This window comes from Lissotriton helveticus, chromosome 6 (genome assembly GCF_964261635.1).
Source record: "Lissotriton helveticus chromosome 6, aLisHel1.1, whole genome shotgun sequence".
NCBI lineage: Eukaryota > Metazoa > Chordata > Amphibia > Caudata > Salamandridae > Lissotriton > Lissotriton helveticus.
The window spans coordinates 1,678,094,460-1,678,118,522 of NC_136067.1; the positions used below are offsets into that span (position 1 = coordinate 1,678,094,460).

At 41.4% G+C, this 24,063-nt stretch overlaps 1 protein-coding gene across 2 annotated transcripts in view; it reads left to right on the forward strand.

Annotated features, from left to right (window-relative positions):
• PLCB4 (phospholipase C beta 4) overlaps nt 1–24,063 on the forward strand; it is a 1,076,851-nt gene that overhangs the window by 686,690 nt on the left and 366,098 nt on the right. For both annotated transcript variants that reach the window (XM_078649526.1, XM_078649527.1), the window contains exons 11-13: nt 10,478–10,559; nt 12,217–12,317; nt 12,853–12,910. In XM_078649526.1, coding sequence (XP_078505652.1) covers nt 10,478–10,559; nt 12,217–12,317; nt 12,853–12,910 — 241 coding nt within the window. The remainder of the gene's footprint in view (nt 1–10,477; nt 10,560–12,216; nt 12,318–12,852; nt 12,911–24,063) is intronic.

Sequence of the window (24,063 nt, forward strand, 5' to 3'; positions counted from 1 at the left end):
CTCCTCTTCTGAGTAGATGCACAGGTGGAAAAAGTTGACTTCCATTTTGGCAGGATTTTACAGGTGCAACACTAGCCAGAGTCTCAATATCCAAAAATACTTCCAGGAGGACACCGGAAAAAAAAACAGTATGTGGTGGCGTAGTGGTCTGCACTCACTAGTGATCTACACCAATTACTGTGGGTCAAGTACAAATACAAGTTCACATCCCACCGCCTGACCACCAATGTTAGATCTGGGGGTCTCTAGTTGGCAGAGGTAGGTACCACTGTCCAAATAGGGACCCTTGCTTCTAGTCAGGGCAAGGAGATAACCCTCTGAGATAACCCCTGCTCACCCTCTAGGTAGCTTGGCACGAGCAGTCTAGGCTAACCAGAGGCAATGCGTAAAGTATTTGTACCAACACTCACAGTAACACAGTGAAAACACCACAAACTGACTCCACAACAGTTTAGAAAAATAAAGGTATTTTTAATCTAAACTACACAAGACCAAAACAACAAAAATCCAACATACACAGTTCAAGAATATGGTTTCAAAAAGAGTTCTTAAGGTTGCGTTAAAATTCTTAGGTTGCGATAGAATTCTCTACGTTGCGATAGAATTCTCTACTGATGCGTGAAAAGTTCACAGTTGCGTCACGTTTACTCACAGTACCTTTTAGTTGCAACAAAGTTCCAAAAGCAGAAGCTGGTTCGGTGGAAAACAAGCGATGCGTTGCTCCTGAGACCCTGGGGAGGCGATGCGACAGCCCCGCTGCAGCAGCGGGCGTGTTGCGACGAATCCGGTCTGTATGGGAAGGAAGGCCACTTGTATGGATTCCGGTGCGTAGGTTCCGTAGGAAGTCTGTTATCGCAAAGGCACGATGCGACGATCTCGTAGGGGCTGCGACGATCTCCGGGGCGATGATGCGCGGTCCAGCGGGGATCCTCTCTCTCGCAGCTCCTCGATGCGTTGATTCTGCGACGACACTCGCAGCGACGTGATGCGACCCGCAAGCAAGCGGTGCGGCGATCCCACCCAGCGACGACAGGCTCTGCGACGATACTCGCAGCGATGTTCGATTCTCCCGCACCGGTCTGGTGCGTCCCGCAAACGAAGGATGCGACGTCTCTGGCAGCGGCGTCAGGCGCTGCGACGATCTCGACCTCCGTAGCGGCGGGAAACTTCTCGCACTGTCGGGGATGCGCTCCGCAAGCAAGCGATGCGACACTTTTCAGATTCAAAAAGTCTCTCAAGCTTAGTTTCAAGCTTCCCAGCTCAGGTCCAACCTCCAGAGGCCCCACAACTGGATCAAGCACTCTAGGAGGGACAGAACTCTCTCAGCAGAGTTCAGGGAAGCTGGGGGTGAAGTCCTTTTGTTCCTGGGACTTCAAAACAGGGAGCCAGCTCTTCTCAGGCCCTTGGAGATTCCTTCAAGACAGGGGACACAGCTCAGCAGCAAAGTCCTTCCCCTCTCCTTGGCAGCAAAGCAACAGGTCAGTCCAGCAGAGCAACAGCAGGACAATCTTCCTTCTTCAGTTTCAGCTTTCTCCTTGGCAGAGGTTCCTTCTTGATTTCCAGGATGATCTAATTTTCTGTTGTCAGGGGTCCTGTACTTATACCCCTAAAGTCTTTGTTCTCTTGGTGCATGTGGGCCCTGAGCCCGGTCTAAACCAGTTCTGGGTGGATCCTGAGCACTTTGTTTTGCTGGCTGCATCTTTCCTTTCAGAGTGAGGGGCAGGGTCCTCAGCCGCCCAGCAGGGGGGTGGAGCCAGCATTGTGGAAGGCAGGCACAGCCCTATTCAGCCCAGGTGCTAACTCTTCCCACCACTCCAGTTGCAATTGCAGTCATTCAGCCTAGTGCTGACTCATCCAGGGGAATTCCCTCCTGGGGAATTCCCCAGCCCCTGTCACTCTCAAACCAGACAGTCAATACACAAACAGGCCCAGGCACACAGAAGGGTCAGACAAGAGAACAGCAACTTTCTAAAAGTGCTGTTCTCAAACACAGGATTTAAAAACAACCTTTCCTAAAAGATGTGTTATTAAATTCTGAGTTCAGGGATACTAGATACTTATGTCCTATCTTGTTCCTATGGGAAGAAATGATGTTAACCACTGTAGCCAGCGTCCCCCATGTTAATCTATGGAGCAAGATAGCCTTACAATAGTGAAAAACGAAAATGGCTGTAATTCACTACCAGAACATGTTACCTGCACCAGTACATGCTCTACCTTTCACATACACTGCACCCTGCCCAGGGGGGTACCTTGGGCCTTCATTAGGGGTGACTGATGTGCACAAAAAGGGAAGGGTTAGGCCTGGTCAGTGGGGACACTGACCAGGAGGACATGGCAGTTCGAAACTGCACACAGGCACTGCAGTGTCAGGCCTGAGACATCATTTTAGGGCTACTCCTGTGGGTGGCACAATCAGTGCTGCAGGCCCACTAGTAGCATTTGTCATCACCAGCCCTGGCATACCCAGTGCACTTTACTAGGGACTTCATGGTGATACAAATATGCCAAACATGTATATCCAATCAGAATAATAATTTACACAGAGAGCATATGCACTTTAGCACTGATCAGCAGTGGTAAAGTGCGCAGAGTCCTATTGCCAACAGCCACGGGTCAGGAAAAATAAGGGAGGAAGAAGCAAAAAGTTTGAGGATGACCCTGCAAGAAGGGCCAGTTCCAACACCAGAGTTATAAAAAAGCAACATGTATCCCTTTCAATAAAAACTGATCGTCTAAGTTTAATGATAGATTTAGATACTTCAGAGCAAAACCCAAATATTTGGTTCATGGAGGAGAAAAACAGGTGAGACAGTCCTTATGTGAAGGGGAAAATGCATATTTGCAGCATATATGCGAGAAGAACTATGCACATGATTTCAATACCAATGCTGCAGTGGGGAGTACATAATTCAAGAGCCATCATCGATTACTGGTGCACCACAAATAAAGCCTGAGAGGGGCATATAGGTCTAATGCTGCATATTGATCAGATCACTGTAGTCAGTATCCAAAGTGACCAGTGCATTAGGTGGGATGAAAAAGGTGGGGAGACTCTGAAAAGGACATTGGCAAAAAATTGTAATTAGGAATCCTTTTCATGAGGCTCGGCTTGCACAGATTTACAGCCAGATTCATCAACGGCAATTCGGCTCGCAAAGGGCCAGATTCTGAGAATTCATCATCCCAAATGCAAAAATCGCAAAATGCGAAATCACTAAATTGCGAGGAATTGTATTTAAGCAATCTTTATTTGAGATTCCTTAAATGCAATTCATGAACCATTTCAGAATTGCGAAATCGCATTTTTTTGCCGCTATTTACTGCGAAGTCTGACTTCGTGGTAAATAGCGAAAACTTAGAAAAATGCACTTTAGTGCATTTTTCTAAGTTGTATGTTACACACACACATGTTCTTTGGACATGTGTGTGCGCAACACCAGTGTAAATCACCATCTCAGGGGTGCTACAGGGTGTCCTTTGGACACCCCTGGCACCCTTGAAATCGCATCCTTATTTGCGATTAGCAAATTGCTAATCGCAAATAAGTCATTCCTTATTTGCGAATCGAAATTTGCTAATCGCAAATAAGGAAGCTGTAGAAATCGCAATTATTTTTGCGATTTCTACATGAATCACGTTTTGCGAGTCTTTAATAGCGATTCCTTAATAATCGCTATTAAGGACTGGCAAAACGGGACATTGATGAATCTGGCCAATAGGGCCTAATTACAACCGACAGCTCATCAGAGGGACTAACAAACGCTTTCCGATGGGCTTTAGAAACTCAACATAATCCCTTAAGGACGGCGTTACCTCCGTCGTGATTATGACGTTTTCTGACAGCCATTTCCTGTCAGCCTTTCGGACATGGCAAGGCTGTCGGAAATTGACATTGGGGACCCTAGCAGGGCCTCTGTCTTTCCGTGCCCTCTGCACTTGGGCCTGGGCGGCCCCCATGGTGCCCCCTAGACATTCTGCACCGTGTGCTGTTGCACGGTTCATGGATGTCCATAAACTTCCATTTTTCAATGGGAGCTTGTGCTCCGGGTTGTTGTCAACAAGCCACACAAGCTCCCATTGACAAATAGAAGTTTGTGACCTCACTGTGAGTGGTCTAATTCCGGTGTCGGAACCGGTGACCTATGCTCAGGCGATTTCTTCCCTGCAACAGCCACTAACATCAAAATTAGGCAATTAGTTTTTGAGATGTTTGTTGTACTGTACACTAACTTTTGTTATGGCCATCATCTTAGAAAAAGGGAATCAGTGAGATGCAACTCACTTCTTAAGTTGAAGTACATCTAATTTTCATAAAAATAATTTTGTCATCCAAACTCAATCTTGATTTGTGCCTCAGTTTATGTCATCTGATAATTGGAAGCAAAAACATTTTTTCACTTTGAAAACTTTGTTAAAATGGAGCTTCAAGTATGATCTCTCTTGTTGTTGTAATCTGATTGCTGGCTGTCTGTGTATTTTTTAGGGTATGGAGATGATGAATCGTCTTTGAGATCTATCTTTCCTCAATTCTGCTTGTCAGCGTTTTTGTGTTGACAGTAATTCTAGGTCTGGAGTTCACTTCGGTCACGTTGTCCTGGAATAGCTATTTTCCTTGTCAATCTTCTTAAGCTCTATCACATTACTGTACTGGTATACATTTGATTCAAGTGCTTGGATAAATTGAAAGAATCTCATGAGAGAAAGTTCTAGTTATCTAAGATTTAACTCACAAAGAACTATGCGCACCTGTGTTAAATGTGTGTGTGCAAAATACGTTGTTTGTGAGTGCAAATTCCCAGTCCTTATTCACAAAATTAGAATTAGTGGGACATAACATCAATAAGGTACACTTATGAATGTGGACATTCTCCCTACAGCAGAACGTCTATATTCATACGTTTACAGATAGGTGCACGACTATGGATATTTTAGCATGGACCTCACTTCAAAATTAGCTGAACACAAACAAACTTTAAAGTTTGTGAGCATTCACAGGCAATTTGCAGGACATTTTGCCCCAATGAAATGTACACAAATGTTTATCTGTCATAAGTGGTCTTTCAGCATATAAACGAGTAGTGGAATTTCCCATATATAATCACTGTGCAAGTATAATTATATGTGCAAAAGTAAATATTTAATACATGTGCACATGTGGAACTTTCCCTCTAGTGGACACTATGCATGAGTACATGTTGTGTATTGGAGTAATCAAGGATATCCTGGTGCACTCTTGCTATCTGACTCTCCTCTGCTGCATCACATCACATAGAGGTCCACACTTCTACAATGTAGGAATGGAAGGTACCACATTTCTTTCTTTTTACTAGCTGTGTTCTGGATCTACCACAGGATAGCAGTAATTTATTAACTAAGTCCCATTTTCAGGACACCCGCATAAGTGAAATCTACACAGAATACTTCAAAATGGAATTTAGCTATTCAATCAATGCTTCCCATGAAAATCTGTCATAGATTTGTTTTTCCTTGACCCTTGTGAAAAGCACTTGTGATAACATATAATAAGAGGAACTCTGTATTTGGAGTACACCAATGCTTCTAAATCATCTGTAGAGCGGTTACTGCAAAATCAACAATGATGGACAGAATGTGGATCAATGTCACACATTCACCCCAGTCAAAAGATCTGGGCCCAAATCCATTGTTTTTCCACTCCACACCACCCTGGGTTAGACAATGGCGATATGCAAATCAGCGCTGACCCTGTGCCCCATGGGAACAGTCCAGTCCGAACTACAAAAGCCATGTCCTTCCCAGAACGGAAACAAGCATCCGAGGACCGGCCCGGTTTCGAGGTGATGAGAGGTGTTACCTCGAAACCGGGCCGGTCCTTGGATGCTTGTTTCCGTTTTGGGAAGGACATGGCTTTTGTAGTCAGCGGTCAGCGCTGATTTGCATATCGCCATTGTCTAACCCAGGGTGGTGTGGAGTGGAAAAACGATGGATTTGGGCCCAGATCTTTTGACTGGGGTGAATGTGTGACATTGATCCACATTCTGTCCATCATTGTTGTTTTTGCAGTAACCGCTCTAAGTGTACTGGGGATGCTCAGACGTGAGTCCCAGGCACTCCACACCACTGGAAGCAAGCTAGCCGGGCTGATGAGAGGTGTTACCTCGAAACCGGGCCGGTCCTCGGATGCTTGTTTCCGTTTTGGGAAGGACATGGCTTTTGTAGTTCGGACTGGACTGTTCCCATGGGGCACAGGGTCAGCGCTGATTTGCATATCGCCATTGTCTAACCCAGGGTGGTGTGGAGTGGAAAAACGATGGATTTGGGCCCAGATCTTTTGACTGGGGTGAATGTGTGACATTGATCCACATTCTGTCCATCATTGTTGTTTTTGCAGTAACCGCTCTAAGTGTACTGGGGATGCTCAGACGTGAGTCCCAGGCACTCCACACCACTGGAAGCAAGCTAGCCAGGCTGATGAGAGGTGTTACCTTGAAACCGGGCCGGTCCTCGGATGCTTGTTTCCGTTTTGGGAAGGACATGGCTTTTGTAGTTCGGACTGGACTGTTCCCATGGGGCACAGGGTCAGCGCTGATTTGCATATCGCCATTGTCTAACCCAGGGTGGTGTGGAGTGGAAAAACGATGGATTTGGGCCCAGATCTTTTGACTGGGGTGAATGTGTGACATTGATCCACATTCTGTCCATCATTGTTGTTTTTGCAGTAACCGCTCTAAATCATCTGTGGCTCCTTTTAATGATGAGTTAAGAGTAACCAATATCTGGTCAGTATAGTTTTAGACTTTTGTGAGAACATTTTTACAGATGAAAATAAATATTTTTTCCTCTGTGTTTGTTTTCCCTGGTGTGTGGTCTTTTAGTTGTCCATCACTATCAATGTGATAACCAAAATGACGCTGTTCCGAATTGCTTGGTAACTAACAATCAAGCAGAAATTATGAATATCTTTGATTAATAGATTGACCTTCACTACCATTACTATTTCATTAAGCTTAGCATAACTCCACACAAATGCCATAAGAATGAAGTAATTGCTGATCTCCAGGAATCCTGATGTTTGACCTGTAAAGAAGTAAAGTGGTATTGCCTTGCTTCCATACTGAGAGTAACCATTGAGTAGTCATGGACAGAATGTAGAACTTTGAAGCAATAACTATGTGATTTGTTGGGTAAGTCAAAATCAGGCCGGTGACAAAGTTTCCCATTATGTTTTAGCCACAGACAACCTTGTCTATTGTATACAGTGGTAGTTCCTTTATTCTGAATCAACATGCTGTAACAAATTGAGTGCTAATACTAACACATATAGAAATGTTTCTGTTTGGAAATTTCCCCGTTTCATAATGAGGTGATTTCTGAGCTGACCTATATCTGCTACCAGTCGCTCTGAATTAGTGGCTCCTGGACATACATTATCAAATGAGTTGAGAAAGGGTCTTGTAACTTCATGAACGATGGTCACTGGAAGAGATTCATTCAGCTCCTGTTTGTTTGTGGGAAAGATATATATTTTATGTTTATTGGGCACAGTCTAACATTAAAAAAACAAGGGAAGGTGAAGGAGTACCATTGAGGCACTTACATATGGGTTAATTGCTCCAGAGTAGAAACAATTCATAGAGCTCCACAAGTGACAGTTGCTATTCACTTTGTAATCCATTGTTCTTGCTTTGCCCATAGTGTATAGTACCCTGCACCCAAGAATGAGAATTAAATAGATCGATCTGTCAAGGTGTTTCATGGTAGAAAATAATATAACGCAAGATGGTGCAATAGACTTGGGGATTCAATTCTAATACAATTGGCTAGACCGTCAACTCCTATGTTCCAAAGCTTTTAGTCCACAAACATGAGGCTCATAATATTAGCTTTGTTATCACTTGTGTGTTTTTATAAACCTATCCACGCTTCTTTTTACACTTTTGTGCTGAATTATATAGTGATTTGTGTTTCTTTTTAAAATAAGATCATAAGAGAGAAGTGTTTGCAGATAATTAAAAGCTTGATCTACAGTTGTATCAATGCTGTTCACACAAATCTTTCCTAGAATGTGATGCTAGGAATGTTAGCTATCTTTTACTAAGTTGGTCCACACACTATTAGTAGGCTGGCTGAAGGTCAGTGGATACCTCTATTGAGCAATCTCCAGCAAACCCGTCTGAAAAACCACTGTGTGATATTCATATTTTTTCCAGTTTCTTAATTTTTGAATTTTGTAAGCCCCCAATGAATGCCACGGTTAGTCAGGATTTCTTATTGAATCTCAGATTGCAAGCTTGTGCCAAGTATTGGGGCTTCCCCCATGTATTATGGGTTAGGTTCACTGCCTGGAGGTATGGCTACTGCCTGATTTTCTTCTCTAACTGGGTGTCCAACCCACGCATTATGTGCTACCTAAGTTCTACTTCTAGACTATACATAAAAATATTTTACCCTGAGTTATTGATTCCCTTAGCTAAGCCTCTTTTATGTTGGGAGTGAAACACAGTCTCGTCCAGCACTTCAAAATATCTGCCTCTGGCAGTTTGAAATGTCTACTTTTGCATACAACAAAAGTGGTAAACCCACATGTGACCATTTCACTAATCTACAGTTACTTGCTGTTTTGAGACATGGATGATGAAAGGTTGACTTGTTAATTAAAATAACCTACTCCACACTGCTTAAAGCTGCACACTAATGAGCAGCCTTTCAGCCTCTCATGGGGACCATTAATGCTTGTGAGAATTTTTCCATTAGGAAAATGTCAACTATCCCTATCCTGAATGCAGAGAAAATGGTGATCCAGTGTTCTAACAGGTCACAGTTGCTAAATATTATCTGCCAATGTATCCACAATTGGCTCCATATGCATATTTTGTAAACATCTTCCTAGACTCAGTGAAAACCTTCATGATTGATGTATAGAATCTGACACTCCTAGCAGAATGCAACCTGTAAATTGATAGCCACAACTTTGACAACCTTAGGTCCGTCACTAAAGCCATTTATGTCTTACTGGTTTTCCTTCTCTGTATCGTTTGCCACCGTCCATTTCCAATCATGGTAAAAACACCAATTTCCCAAAGCATTCTTCTGAACAATCACTGTCATGCTTCATTGCTGCTTAATTGATGGCACTATCCGTATCCTTCGTGAAAACACATCAAGTGTTCATGAAATATACAGGCAATGAAAAAACAATGGTTTACCTCTAGGGAATTTCTATGCTGATCCAACTCACCCAAAGAATGAGTGATTTGAAAAGATAAACCAGTAATCCCATGTATCCATGGGATTCTAACCTAGGTGAAGCTCCTTCTGAACACTTATATTTGGCTTCTAAGATTGTTTCTTATCCTTAGCAGATGGTGATCCTTTTTTTGAGGGTCTGACCTTTCGGAGTCTCCCTCTAAATCTCCAACAAATTGCAACAGAAGTGCAAACCAGAGTATACATCCAAATCTGGATTCCATGTTCATCACAAACTGGTGAACTGTTTGGTGCCATACGGTGCACATTCCAAAGCAGATCGCCAAATGAAAGAATATTTGCTGTGTTAGCATTTTAACCGCCATCCTGGGGTCTGAAACTCAGAATGGTGCAGTAATGTTTAATGGAAAGTCTCATATTTTTGTGATTAACACCTACAGCAACTAAATATATATACCCTCATTTATGTTGTTTCATTCACTTTCAAGTAACACACCATCAATATCTAGAGGTTCCAGGATTGATTCAGGACTGCTGAAAGAGTAAACTTTCAATGACCTCGTTGCCTGTGAAGGTTTCTAAACTCTGCTGCAGACATTTTGTTGCATTTTTAACAGGCCTGTAGTAGTTACCTAGCTGTTATAGCATGAAAAAAATGTTGCCCCTGGGAGGGGACTCTGAAATCAGACAAACATGAAAGAGTATTACTGTAGCCTTGTAGCCTGCCATAGTGGACTGTATCGGCCATTAAAGGCCCGCTCCAGCATTGGTGAGCAGGACTTTAATGTCCAGATATGGAGGGCTATAAGGCTATTAGAACATTCCGCCACTAGAGGGCAGAATGTTCTCACAAATACCTTTGTTCACAGCAACAGCTGTGAATGACAACATTGGAATGTTGGAGCTTCGGGCTTCTACCGGCCATTAGAGTCCCAGAGCACTCCATTGTTTTCAATGGCGCTCCCAACATTCCATCTTACCGCTACCAAACCTCTCAGTCCTAAAGTCTATAGCATGGTCATGACAGAATCCAACTACATATTTCAACAATTTTAATTACAACTCTTAGTAGGGAATGTTTGAACAAACCAAGGATTCAAAATTTTCTGGGAACTGCGTGTTTGGGTATTAAAGAGGTAAGTTGACCCTCCATTTTGTTTGTATACAATTACTCTACGACTCACTGAATCAAAGTGTGCAGGCTGAAAATGACTGTAAAATGCTACAGCATTTATAAGCACTGTGGCAAGTCATGCGAGTAACCAATCTTCTTTTTGTTCTTTTCTAGCATAACAAGAACCTTTGCATCAGGCAAAACGGAAAAAGTTATCTTTCAAGTACTTAAAGAATTAGGTCTTCCAAGCGGAAAGGTATTTTGAGTGAAAGCACTGGAATTATGTAACACATGAGATTGCTCTCTCTGAGCCACCCCTGCTCTTAATGTAAAAAAGATGCTAAGCCAGCTTTTTCTAGAGATTTTTTAAAATGCGAATTTGCAATACTGTAGAATGTGGTATAATATTATGGATATTTGGAAAAAAGAACTTCATAGTATATTAACATACATTAGCATCTTAGTGTAGGTGTATGGCACTAATGCTATGTACATAAAGTGCATGAAAATGCGCTCAGGTGCCAACTCGAAAAGATTTACCTTAGTAACAGTAACGTTTCTCAGTTGACTAATACATCCAGTATAATGATCTCTGTGCATCCTGGAGGTTGCAAGTTCAACACCAAACGTATATAATTATTTTCTATTGCTCCCTTCATACACAAATACACAGATAAAGCTGGCATTCAATTGTTTTCTGATAAAGTACAGTAATTGCATGAATATCAAGTGAGTTAATCCTGAATGTCTGAGTCGAACTGTTGAGAACAGCTAGCAACTTTATCGTTTAGAGGGCCATATTATCAAGAAAGGGTGATACATAATTGCCGCTTTTATCGGCAGGAAACTGCCGATAAAGCGGCGATAATGGGCTTGATAATATGCCCGTGTGAATTCCCATAGCAGCCCAGGTTAACACCAGAACCTGGGCTGCTATGGGAATTCTCAAGGACATATTATCAAGCCCATTATCGCCGCTTTATCAGCAGTTTCCTGCCGATAAAAGCGGTGATAATGTATCGCTCTTTCTGGATAATATGGCCCAGAGTTATTACTGTTTTTGGGATACCGACACATGTGCAGCTTAGTAATGTGCAGGCTCTTTTATCAAAATTCTTAAGATTTCGAGCACTCTCCACGAGCCTTTTCAAAGTATCCTTTTTACTTTATTCAACATGTGAAGACTACTCATTTGGGAAGGTTTTGTGATCAACAACTGCCCACACTTGTTCTAATATATTTATGATGTGCTGTCTTGAGTGATCTATATTGTTTGGGGTATGGGCATAGGGTGAGGGCTGGGAATATCGAATCCAAAATATCTACAGGCCACAATATCATGACCACAATATTGAAGGACAAATTGACAAGAGGTATGTTTTGATACATTTTCTATACCTAACTTCACATATACGTACCTTGGTGATATATATCTTCAAAATATGTAGATGTGGATCTAAGAATAGCAAATTGTTAACCTCCACTGTTCACACACATATTTGATATTTCGTTAGGAGTGGCTGGTGCAGGTAAACGCGGTAAGGTGGGGGAGGAAGGTTGGAGGGAAGAGTCAAAAGATGACAAGGGAAAATTAAATTTAAAAAAAAGAAATCCACTTACGTTGCGCTCGCCGAGTCGGCGATGAGGTGAGCGCAAGATAAGTGATTTTCTTTTTTTAGTTTAATTTTCCATTGTGGTCCTTCGACTCCCCCCTTTCGCTGCCCCACGTCCCACTGCGCATACCTGCACCGGCTGCGCCTGTATTTTGTCCCTCGATATTATGGTCTCAGTACTATGACCCATCAACATTTGGGATTCGATATTACCTACTGCAATCAAAGGCTGTGCAAATATTGTACATTCTGCAGCGCACATTGTTTTATTCAACCCCAAACTTTTCCTTTCCGTCACAGAATGATGAAATAGAACCCTCGGCATTTACTTTCGAAAAATTTTATGAACTCACGCAAAAGATTTGCCCACGAACTGACATGGAAGAGCTCTTTCGGAAGATGTAAGTTGAGCTGACATTCTGATGAAGTTGCATTGGCATGTTGCAATTAATGTTGAGAAATACTAAAAGCTGAGCCAAGCAATCTTAAGTGGCTGCCTAAACCGCATGGGAGGTCAGGCATATTAGCGGATTTTCTACAAATTCTGTCCAAAATTGTTTAATCTCTTTTTAGAGCGACTTGTACCTGTCAAATGAAGCACCTGGAAAACTCTCCTCTTTTCAATGCATTGGCTTTGCTAACAGAGTATGTGAACTAACTAGATTAACAATGTGACCTTGTACAGTACTTGCTAATACTGAAGGTCATTCATATCAGATTTTCTAAACTTAAGGTCTCTTAGAAAAACCCACAGGGGCAGGACCGTGTCTTGTGTGAAACATGGTTTTTCGGTTTAATTAAATAAAAACCGCTGTCAAGCTGTTCAGTTTTAAAACACAAGTTTTTTTTTAAAATTCACATCAGCAATGTCAACTTGTGAGTCATACCAAGGAAAATATCTGCAAACTAAACTGTTTCTAATGCATTTCTTTTCAGCAATGGAGACAAAACTGATTATTTAACGGTAGACCAGTTAGTCAGCTTTCTGAATGAAGTAAGCTTTTTCATACATTAACTCCCTTGCTCGTCTGTCTGCAGTGACTTGCTTTATTTCATCTTCTCCATTGCATGCAGCATCCAATCATGTGCTCGCCTTCTGGCTGCGCCCCTTCATTGCATCATCCAGGTGCCATTCTCTGACCCCTCTGTGCCTGCTTCTCTACTTGGTTTGTCAAATCTGTGCAAAGTGCTTCTGCAATACTTTCCTGGGTTGTGCCATGGTCTCTTTGTGTGTGTTTTGAAAATAAACATGTGTATTGGGTGATGCCTAACGCACAATTGTTTGTCAGAAACATATTTAAAGTGCAAATGTACAGTCATATCTTTTTATGTGTATGCCTTTTTCACCAGAAAAGTTTCTGATTCGCTGATTTTCTTTGAATAAGAGTCCGATGTTACTGGTTTATATTTGCAAAGTTTCTTTTGCATTGTGAAATAATGTTAACAACTTAGCGAGATCATTTTCTTCTCTCTCATCGACTTCAGCCCAGATGAAGCATATATGCAGACGAGTTTTCTGCAAGTGTGTCGTTATAGGATCCTTTCTATGCAAAATGGAAAATGCATGCATAATTTTTCTGTTCACGTTTACAATTTTGTGAAACATTTCCATAAAGAAGGAGAAATGATAGCTACATTTTCCTTTGAAGTTTATCTTTTGAGGTGCTCTGCTATGCACCTGACATACTGAAAAGAATTCAATCTTTGCAAAGCTGCAATATTTTTAATTGAACTTTGGGAAGGTTGTAAGTAAAAACCTTAAACTTAATTTTTAGATTTGACATATAGTTATTCAATACTTACTTTAAGGAACTTTTGGATAGCCTCTTTCAGTCAATGGCTTTCTTTGCCCAGGAGCTTACAGTCATTGGCTTGTGATACTGTCAGTCTCATCTAAGATGAGCCCGCAGGAGCACTTTAATTTCCCTAATATTTTGTTGACTGTTTGGATGTGTCCTTTCGCTTCCATTAGAACGTATGGGAGATTATTTTAGATCTGAAGTCAGTGGGTGAGAAGCCCTGTATCACCGGGTGGGGGGGGGGGGAGGATGGGGAGGGGGGCGAGAGCTGAAAAAAGAATGTGGAAATAGATTGCTTTATTTCCTTTCATATCAATTTATTAATGCGTTTGTCGGCATTTGTTCATCAAGGCTGCTGAATAAACAAGCACTGGCAAAGCCTACGGGTTTAACATTTGTACGGTGCACAACCAATCTGAACACCATAAAAATAGCAAACTTATAGGCTTTGCCAATACCTGTTGTCTTTGTTCATCCATCTCCATGATTAGCCTATTGTATTGCTGATACTACGATTGAATTCTTTGAAAGAATTGTGCTACCTTACATAGCAGCATTAGCAATGCGTTTAGTTCTGTCACAGATAATGTGCTAAGTTTGATTTTGTTTTCTTTATCATAGACTTTCTAGCTACAATTTCTATCTGACTTGTGGGGTACTTTAAAGCAAAGCGCTATGGTCAGGTGCCCTTAAGACATATTGACAATACCACACGGATAACACATAGTTTAAAATTACTTGGGGAAATAGCTAAATAAATACAAATGAATATGCTCACTCTTGTAACTGGTTTTCTTTTATTCATACATGTTTATGCTGTCGATCCATTTTCAGTGTGCATACTAGGAATTAAACAAGCAACGCAGACTACAAATATTGAAAAAACTAGTGGGAGAGGATATTGTGGCACAGTGAAAGTCTGTAACACTGCAAATAATAGAACCTAACAACTCCCCAAGCGGACGTGCCACTGGATCTGCAGACTACCTTTACCAAATCCTATATAGTGGCATGTGGTCCCAAGAAACAACAGTCAACTACCCTTACTGTTCGTAATATTAACTTAAAATACACCAGCACTTTCTGATAACTGGGGTTAACCTTCTGCAACTGGATCATGGGCTTCACACACTGCTCAGTGTAGGACCAAACTAACAAGGGCTATTGCACACTATTTAATTTACCCAAACCTCTGTGAGGCGGAGCTCTCACGCCTCTGCTGCAAGTTTACAGTGTATCCATATAGCAACATATGGAGCTGAGGTGTGGGGTATCATTTAATGTGATATTATTCAATCAGAAGAAAATAGGTTCTACAGAAAGGTCCTGGCAGACCCTATCTCATCTTCTCATCTAATTTGCCATAAAGAACTGGGCATCCTTACATAGAAGGCTACATCAGAGCCCGCCCGCCCTCATTATGACTAGTAGTATGGAAAAATAAGTAGACGCGTCTCACTAGAGATATCATTTTGGACTGCCTCAGTTGTGAAAGAGCCTTGCAATTTCATGATTAGCTGGTGAGGAATTAAGCCTTCGAAGGATCGGTTTTCAGCATATTTTTATGGATCCCGAGCTTAATACTAATATAAATAAAAAGCATGTACAGCAAGCCCTGTATAAACTCACTCACACTGAAAGAATGACTGTAGAAAGGGGAAGATGAGTGTGGCAGCCTATATGAACATTGTAATAGATAGCCCAACCACAAGGTACCTTACTAGAGTAATGGAACACTGGGAATGTAGCCTATTGTTTCGCTTTAGGTCTGGCTCAATAAAATATTTACTGCGCTTCTCACTGGGCTTTCAAACGAAAACTGACTCAATGTCTGGTCCCTGCAATTAGGCCGTTCCATGCTGCACTTTATATTTTTCTGTGATTTTTACATTATGTAGGCACAGCACTTTTTACTCACGACACAACATTATTGCCTATAAGCTAGCGTTACATCTTTTGCTCCAGTTTACAGAGGATGAGGTAATTTCTCACTTAGGTGCTTTTCTGAAAATGGCTGTGCGGGCTTGCAGTTCTATGCTAACTTAATAAGTTTGCATTAATGACTAAGATGTGATGTATTGATTATTGCTGCTAAGGTTTTGGATTTTAACTGTATGTTTTTATGAATTGCATTTTTCTTACCACAACTTATTTATATCTGGCTGGTCAAAACGTAACTACTTGTAGTCAGCTTGAGGCACCTGTGATTGAGAGCTAAACTACTTTGGTAATTAGGAGGCATAGGAGGCATAGTAAGGAAGCTGTGTCCTGGTGCAAACACCAATGTAAATCAGTTTCACACTATTTTTCTATTTCTGTAATACAGTAATGTGCAAACAAGTTTTGTCCCAGTCCATATTCCAGAAACATTTCTGCACCAGGCCAAAAATGAGAATCTAGACTGTGGATCCTTTTTCTGTACATATACAGTGCACTTGTGTTTTGTTTATAAACGGCTATATGTGTTTCATTAAGATTTAACCAATTAATGTGATTGCTTGAGTCCCACTATAAAGTGTCTGTAGTGATTGTATGTTTCTTTAAGATGTTTAGTAGAATATTTACTATGTAATGGAATTGTTGATATGTAATGGAATGTAATGTGCAGTGCAAGTTTATAGGAATGTTATGATTCATTCTTCTGTTAACCAACTACTGTGCTGCATGCACTTTATATCTATCTTACTTTTTATCATTAAACTACTATTCAACTTATAAATTAAGTGTGATTACTACACTTATTATTCTCCTGCAACATCGCTACAATTTTGGCGTAGAGGATGGGCACAGGAAGATCTTCCTAATATTTATGAACGAACTTGAAGGAATTTGTCTGTCACGAACAAGAACTGTACCGTTTGGAAATCGTGAGTACCTGAAGCAATTTGACTTGTGAGGAGCTTCACAATGGATTTTTTGTAACAACTTGTATGCTGTGTGACTTTCGAGTGTGGTGGTCGCTGTGAATTTTTGGGAGGACTACAAATTTCCAGAGAAAGGATTTCGAAGTGTTGATAGCGTGGATTTATGTTATTGGCAGAAGCGTTTTGTTTACAATCTTCAAAACCCTTATCTAGAGCCAAGCGCAAACTTTGTTGTATTTTGGAACGATTGACTAACGCTTACCGTATCTTGCACGCGGTAACGGACGCCGTTGTCTGCACACTCCTGACATTTTCAAGTCCCGCATTTGGAACGTCTTCTTTTCAAGCTGTGGTCGACGTGTATGGCGTGCTGATCTGGACAAGACCTCTACCGATCAGCCAACGTCACCGCACTCACGTTCAAAAAACGGCACCACGCCCACGTACGGCGGCTATCTTGGATTTCCATGACAACGCATTCACGAGTGTATTATTCATTTCCTACGACTCGTTTTCAGGAAGATCAGCGTTTTGTTGGCATTTCGTTGGACTTTTGCCCACATTTCAGTAAGTGTTCTACATTTCAAATTGGTGCACAAGAATTTTAAAGGATATTTCTTTTGACTTGTGTCCACATTCAGTAGTTTTAAATTTCTGCACAAGGTGTAAGGAAGTGTTTGTCCTGGTCAAGTGCATGCAGCAACTCATTCTGGAAGCTTTGTTTACGATATCTTTTTGCGAAGTGGTTTTGGTGTGATTTGGAGTTTATTTTTTTTTTCTTCACAAAACCCATCTGTACCAGTATGTATTTTTTTTTTGTTTGATCTTCACCACCCACAGTGTGACTTTCTTCGCACCTCATTTTCAATTTGAACTCTGTCCCACAGGACATCTTAGAACATGTCGGTGGACGCAAATTCATTAAGACTCAACCCATCAAGAGATGCCAACTTATCCAGCCTCCAGATCAATTCTCCCAAAGAGTTTTTATCGACTCCTGGAGAACCTGTAGTCTCATTGTTGGACTGGAAGGAATATTTCCTTAATTATATTGCAAACTTGGAAGATGTGAGTGGTATCTTTACCCCTGAAAGGAAAAAAAGAATGCTTTTGGATTCATTGGGGCCTGAAGGCTTACGTATATTTAATGAAATGCATAAACCTGAAAGATCTGAAGGGGATGTAGATGTTTTTAAGGCAGCAGTTTTTAATCTTGATGATCATTTCTCCCCTTCAGTGTGTTTTGCAGTCGATTTTTGATTCGATTCAAATAACTTTATTTCGATTCATGAATAGAATCATAAAAGTATACACAAATTTAAAAGATCAAGATAGAATGTTAAAAAACATAAAATTTGTCTTAATATCCTCAGTACATGATGCATATTGGGATTACAGTGCATTTGAAATAGGCGAGTCAATTATATAACCATTTCATAAAGTGCATATGCATTTCAATAACAAATCCACATATTGGTCTTCTACAAAAGGTTACCACTAATAATACTGTTCAGTAACGATTTCTGATATCGAGGGCCACTCTAATAAAACTAAGTACAGCACTACATATCACTGAAGTTGACAGGGACAATAGGTGATCATAGCCCTCTTTATAATAACGGGATCCAAGAGTTAACAGAACAGGCTTAATTAACTGGTTTCTTGGATCCTTGTATAAAGCACAAAAAAGGATAAGGTGCAGAGTACTTTGTGAGACCCTATCATTGCAGGGGCAAGGGGGTAGCCTCTCACACCACCCCCCTTGTTTGGGAAAAGCAAAAAGAAAATGTAATGTGCTAAGGCGGAACATTGTCAAATAAAAACGCCATTGAGTGTGCATAATATTTGATAGTTAAACTGCTGCTGCAACTTACCCCTCTTATACAATACGTACTCACTATTTCTTAAAATACCTAAACTGGTATGATAGGCATTTTTAATAATTAATTTGGATTCCTTACCAACCATGTCCGGATTTTGAAATATATGTCCCAACCCAATCTTGTGGCATGTATCCCTAGCATATAACAGCCATGGGATATTCATGGAATGGTCAAGTTTGAGGCAGTCTTGCAGGATTTCTTTTGTCAGTTTCAGTTCTTCAGATCGTCAAACTTTAGACCATAGCAACAAAGGAGACACATGAATAATGTCGCTCACAAAATCAATACCAACCTCCCCATGACAGAAGCTGTTTGAGGTACCAGATGGAACAGATAGAAGACGCTTAATAAATCTATTTTCCATAACTTGTATCTTGTTACAGTTTTGAGTCCCCCACACTCCTGCCCCAAATGTTGCGACAGAAAGGCATTTCGCTTTGTTTAAGGTAATTAATTTTACAATCGGCTTTTGACCCAACTTACTAGAAAAGCGAAAGAGGGCCTCAATCGATTGTGCAGCCTTATGCACACGAGCCGATATTAAGGGGTCCCAGTTCAGCTTTCTATGAAATAGATTACCCAGGTAATTAAAATTTTCAACTTTCGCAATAATTGAGTCCATCACCATGTACCTGAGGGATCTTACACCTTTCGGACCGCAGGACATTGTGAAAGATTTAGCGAAATTGACCCTGAGATCCAAACCTTCCATGAAGACCTCAAAGGCATTTAGACAAGTCTGCATGCCATTGGCGGTAAGAGTCATTAAAACTGTGTCGTCTGCATATGACAACATCAGTATCCGTTTACCATTAGCCTGGGGAAAATCAACACCGCTATCCAACAAAAAGCTTTCTAAGCCATTGGTGTAAACCAGGAATAAGAAAGGGGCCAAGATGCATCCCTGGCGGACATCTTCGGTAGATGGGATAGGTTTTGTCTTTTCACCATCTAGACCAAGCCTAATTCTTACTGATGTGGCAGCATGGAGTCTACGAAGCAAAACGACCAACGGATCTTCAAACCCCATAGTCTCCATCATTTGCCACAGCTTACCCCTACATACCGTGTCAAAGGCACTGGACAAGTCCATGAAGGCCAAGTGTATACAACTATGCTTGGCCCTCATGTACTTGCCCATAATTAGTGCCAAATTGAGACACTGCTCAGTGGTTCCCTTACCTCTTCTAAACCCATACTGTGAGTCCACTATAATGCCTGCTGAATCTGCCCATGATTCGAGGCGTGCCAATATCACTCTCCCCATCAATTTGCAAGACGCATCTATTAATGATATCGGCCTGTAACAACACGGGTCACCCTTGTCGCCCTTTTTAAAAATCGGTATCACTACCGCCTCTTGCCAGGAGGTTGGGATAAGCCCCACCACAATTGCTCAAAAACATTTAATAGGAGTGGTACCCACATCTCTAAATTGTGTTTAAAGAAGTCCAGAGGTACAGCGTCTGGCCCAGGGGCCTTTAATGGAGCGCCTTTCCTCAGGGCAATCTCTATCTCTGAGAGGGTAATTGAAAGGCTAAAAGTTTTGGCTAACTCCAAATTGAAGTCTCCAGCCCCCTCATCAGCGGTTAGCAATACCTCGTTTGGGTTAAAGATCTTACCATAGTGTGCTACCCACGAATCTCCCGGTGTATGCACTAGGATGTTGCCCTTTTCTTCACTTTGTAAAAATGGTCGGTTTATTACCTTCCAGAAGAGCCTACTATCCCTCAATTCTGCCGCTAACCCCAGATCTTCCCAAGCCTTGGCCTTTAGTTCTAATTTCCGCCTATTAATCGTATCTCTATACAACTTCCTGGATTTTCTAACAAGCTCTCTATCCCGAGGTACCTGATGCAGAGCCTTTGATAGACTTGATTGCGCAGCAGAGCATTCTGCGTCAAACCATTTTGGTCCACTTTCTTTCCCCCCCCTCACAGTTTTTATAAGGTGGGAGGCCACATTACCTAAGAGTGCCTCGACATTTTTAATTATTAAATTCGGCTCAGTGGTGGGCGTCAAACAAACTTCTATCCCCACCTTATTTTTCTTAAAAATATCCACCTCTAGTTGCCTTACATCTACCTTGTCCCACCTTAAAGTAACCCCCTGGTTCTGACTATATTTTATTGGGTGTTCCGGGGTTTGAATTTTCTCAAGAACAGGGTTAAAGCTCACAATTAGGGGGTTATGGTCGCTGGCAGGATTCACATCAATCTGAAAGTCCCTAACAAGATGAGCAAACCTGATAGAGACCAAGGCAAAATCAATAGTACTCACCCGGCCCCCTGAACCCTGAAAAGTGGGTTTACCCAATGGTCTAGAGAAACTAGGCATATCCAGTCACCAGACATTCTTTCTTTCACAGGAAACAACAAAAACATGAGTCTATAGAAGAATATGTTTCAGCTTTGAAAAAATTAGCCAGTAAGTGTAGATTTCCGCAACTACACGACGAACTAATACGCGACCAAATTGTCATGTACACTAAGAATACGAGTTTACAGGATAAATTGTGGGTAGAGGGTGAAGGTTGTTTAAAAGATATTGTGGCTATGGTGAAAAAAGCAGAACTTTCTGAGCGTTGTGCGAAAGTAACTCTTTCTCAGGACAAGAAAAGTTCTGACGAAATTGTTGGGAAGGTTGTTGAGAAAAAGGGTCCTTACAAGAATTACAAAAGTGTAAAGTTTGACAAAAAGAAACCTAACAGTTTTCAGAAGAAAAAGTCGGAGGGTTCGGAACCGAAAAAGTTTAACAACCTCATATGTTACAGATGTGGTAGCTATTCACATTCGGCAGCTTATGAAAAGTGCTCAGCCAAATCTGCAAAATGCATGGAATGCGGTTTGGTAGGTCACTTTTTGAGAGTTTGTAACCGCAAATCTAAAAAGAAAGCTAAGGGCAAGATGGCGTGTGTTCAAGAGGAGAGTGAGGGTAATTCATCAACTTCTGATGATGATGTACAAGTTAGCCTTGTTGTACAAGTTAGCCTTATTCAAAAAAAGAAAGTGATTTTGAATATCACAGGTAAGTCTTTGTCTAAACCTTTATGCCATGTTTGATTGGGTGGAATTACTGTCCAATTAGCTGCTGACTCAGGGTCTCCTTTCACTATTGTCTCTCAAGATGTGTGAAGAATCAGTTTTTTAACAAAATAGGAGGATGTATCTGCTGAAAGCTTCACGGGTGAAGCAATTGATATGTTGGGTTTTAAAACATTGACCTTCCGTTTCAAGGAGAGACAGTCCACTGGAAAGTTATACGTTGCTAAGGAAGGTCCGTCGGTGTTGGGTTGGAAGGATCAAAAATTGTTAGAAATCATCCTTAACCCGAACAGTAAGGAGCAGGTCTTAGTTTCGTGTGAGGCAGAGGACACAAAAAAATGGGCGTTAAAGGAATTTCCTGAAGTGTTTGTGAGTCGCATGGGAAAATTAAAGTGTTTCACCCATCAGATTCACTTAAAGGAACCATCCCTAAAGTTCATAAAGCCAGAAACATTCCTTTTATAATTCGAGATGAAGTCAAGGGAGAGTTGGAAAAGATGCTGGAAAATAAGGTCATTGAACCTGTGGAGGCAGCCGAGTGGGTTTCTCCGTTGGTCATAACCCGAAAATCCAATGGAAAGGCCCCTTTGTGTGTCGATTTGAGGTACCTTAATAACAATATTTTAGGTGACCAGTTTCCACTCCCCAGAATTGATTAAATGCTCTCATTGACACGTAACGCTAAATGGTTTTCTACCTTGGATCTTTCGGGTGCCTACCACCAGGTAGTCTTGAATAAAAACAGCAGACACCTTACATCTTTTTGTACACCTTTTGGGTGTTATAGATTTAAGCGAATGCCGTTTGGTTTGGCATCGGCCGCTGTGGTATTTCAGAGGCTGATGTCAAACCTATTTAGCCTCATTCGTGAAGTCGTTTATTTCCAAGACGATATTCTAGTCATGGGAAAGGGCAAAGCTCAACATGATTCTATTCTTAGAGAACGGATTGGTGGCTGAAGGCAGTAAGTGCAAATTTTCAGAAAGATCGGTCACATACTTGGGACATGAAATTGGGGCTGTTGGTATTAAACCCAAGAGTAGCTTGATCGAAGCCATACTTAATGCACCTGCACCTAAGTCTAAGGACGATTTACGATCCTTTTTAGGATTAGCAGAATTTTATGCAAAGTGTGTCAACAATTTCTCACAGAAAACTTATGAGATGCGTTTGTTAATGAAAAATAAGGTTACTTTTGAATGGAGCAATTCTTGTCAACAGTCATTTGATAACATTAAAAAAGCCATAGCGGATGCTCGCACACTACAGGGCTTTGATCCACAGGCTGCTTCCATTGTTACTACTAATGCCAGTGCTACTGTTCTAGGAGGTGTTCTTACACAAGCAACTGATGAGGACAAAGAAGTTGTTATAGCTTTTGTCTCTCGCTCTTTGTCTCCGGCTGAAGAAAAGTACTCTGTCATAGAACGGGAGGCATTGGCGTGTGTATGGGCCATGGAGCACTTTAGGAAGTTCACATGGGGTAAAAAAATTCTTTTGAGGTCCGACCATCAACCCCTGACTAAACTCCTCACTACTGAAGGTCTCTCCAGGGCGTCAGCAAGGATTGCCCAGGATGTCTATGAGAATTCAGGACTTTGTTTATGAAGTGCAATATGTTCCCGGAGCAAAGAATGTTTGGTCCGGCTGAAGAGAAGTACTCTGTCATAGAACAGGAGGCATTGGCGTGTGCATGGACCATGGAGCACTTGAGGAAGTTCATATGGGCTAAATGATTTCTTTTGAGGCCTGACCATAAACCCCTGACTAAACTCCTCACTACCGAAGGTCTCTCCAGGGCTTCAGCAAGGATTGCCAGGATGTCTATGAGAATTCAGGACTTTGTTTATGAAGTGCAATATGTTCCCGGAACAAGGAATGTTATTGCTGATTTCCTTAGTAGGTTTTCGTTACCGCTTAAGGAGATTAACAATGACCTTTGGAGTGATTTTTGTGTAGTGGGTGTTTTTGGTGACACTGCTGGTTTACCTAAAAGCCTTTGGGATGAAGAATACAAAAAAGATGATGTTTTGGTGACGGTCAAAAATAGGATCATTAATGGGTGGTCCAGTGAGTCCAAGCTTGATTCTAATTTGAGGGCCTTTTGGGACGTGCGTGATGAGTTGAGTGTTGAAGAGGATTTTGTTTGTAGGGGAGGGAAAATTGTACCTCCTTTAGGCATGAGGAAAAGAATGGTGGCATTTGGCCATGAGGGACATCCAGGGATTTCTCGCACCAAAAGAAACATAAAGGTTTTGTATTGGTGGCCTAGGATTGATTTAGACATAGAAAGGCTGGTACGTTCTTGCATCAATTGTGAGAATTCTGACAAAGTACAAAAAACCCTAAATCCTCCTTTGTCATCATTTGGTTGTCCAAATTTACCATGGGAGAAGGTCGCGTTAGACATATTGGGACCTGTTTGTTGGCAAGATGGAACCTCCAAATACATTTTGGTCTTTGTTGATCTTTTTTCTAGATGGTTGGAAATTGAGGTAGTCATGAAGGTTGACACTCAGAATGTAATTAGTTTTTTAGAAAAATGTTTTTTAAGGGA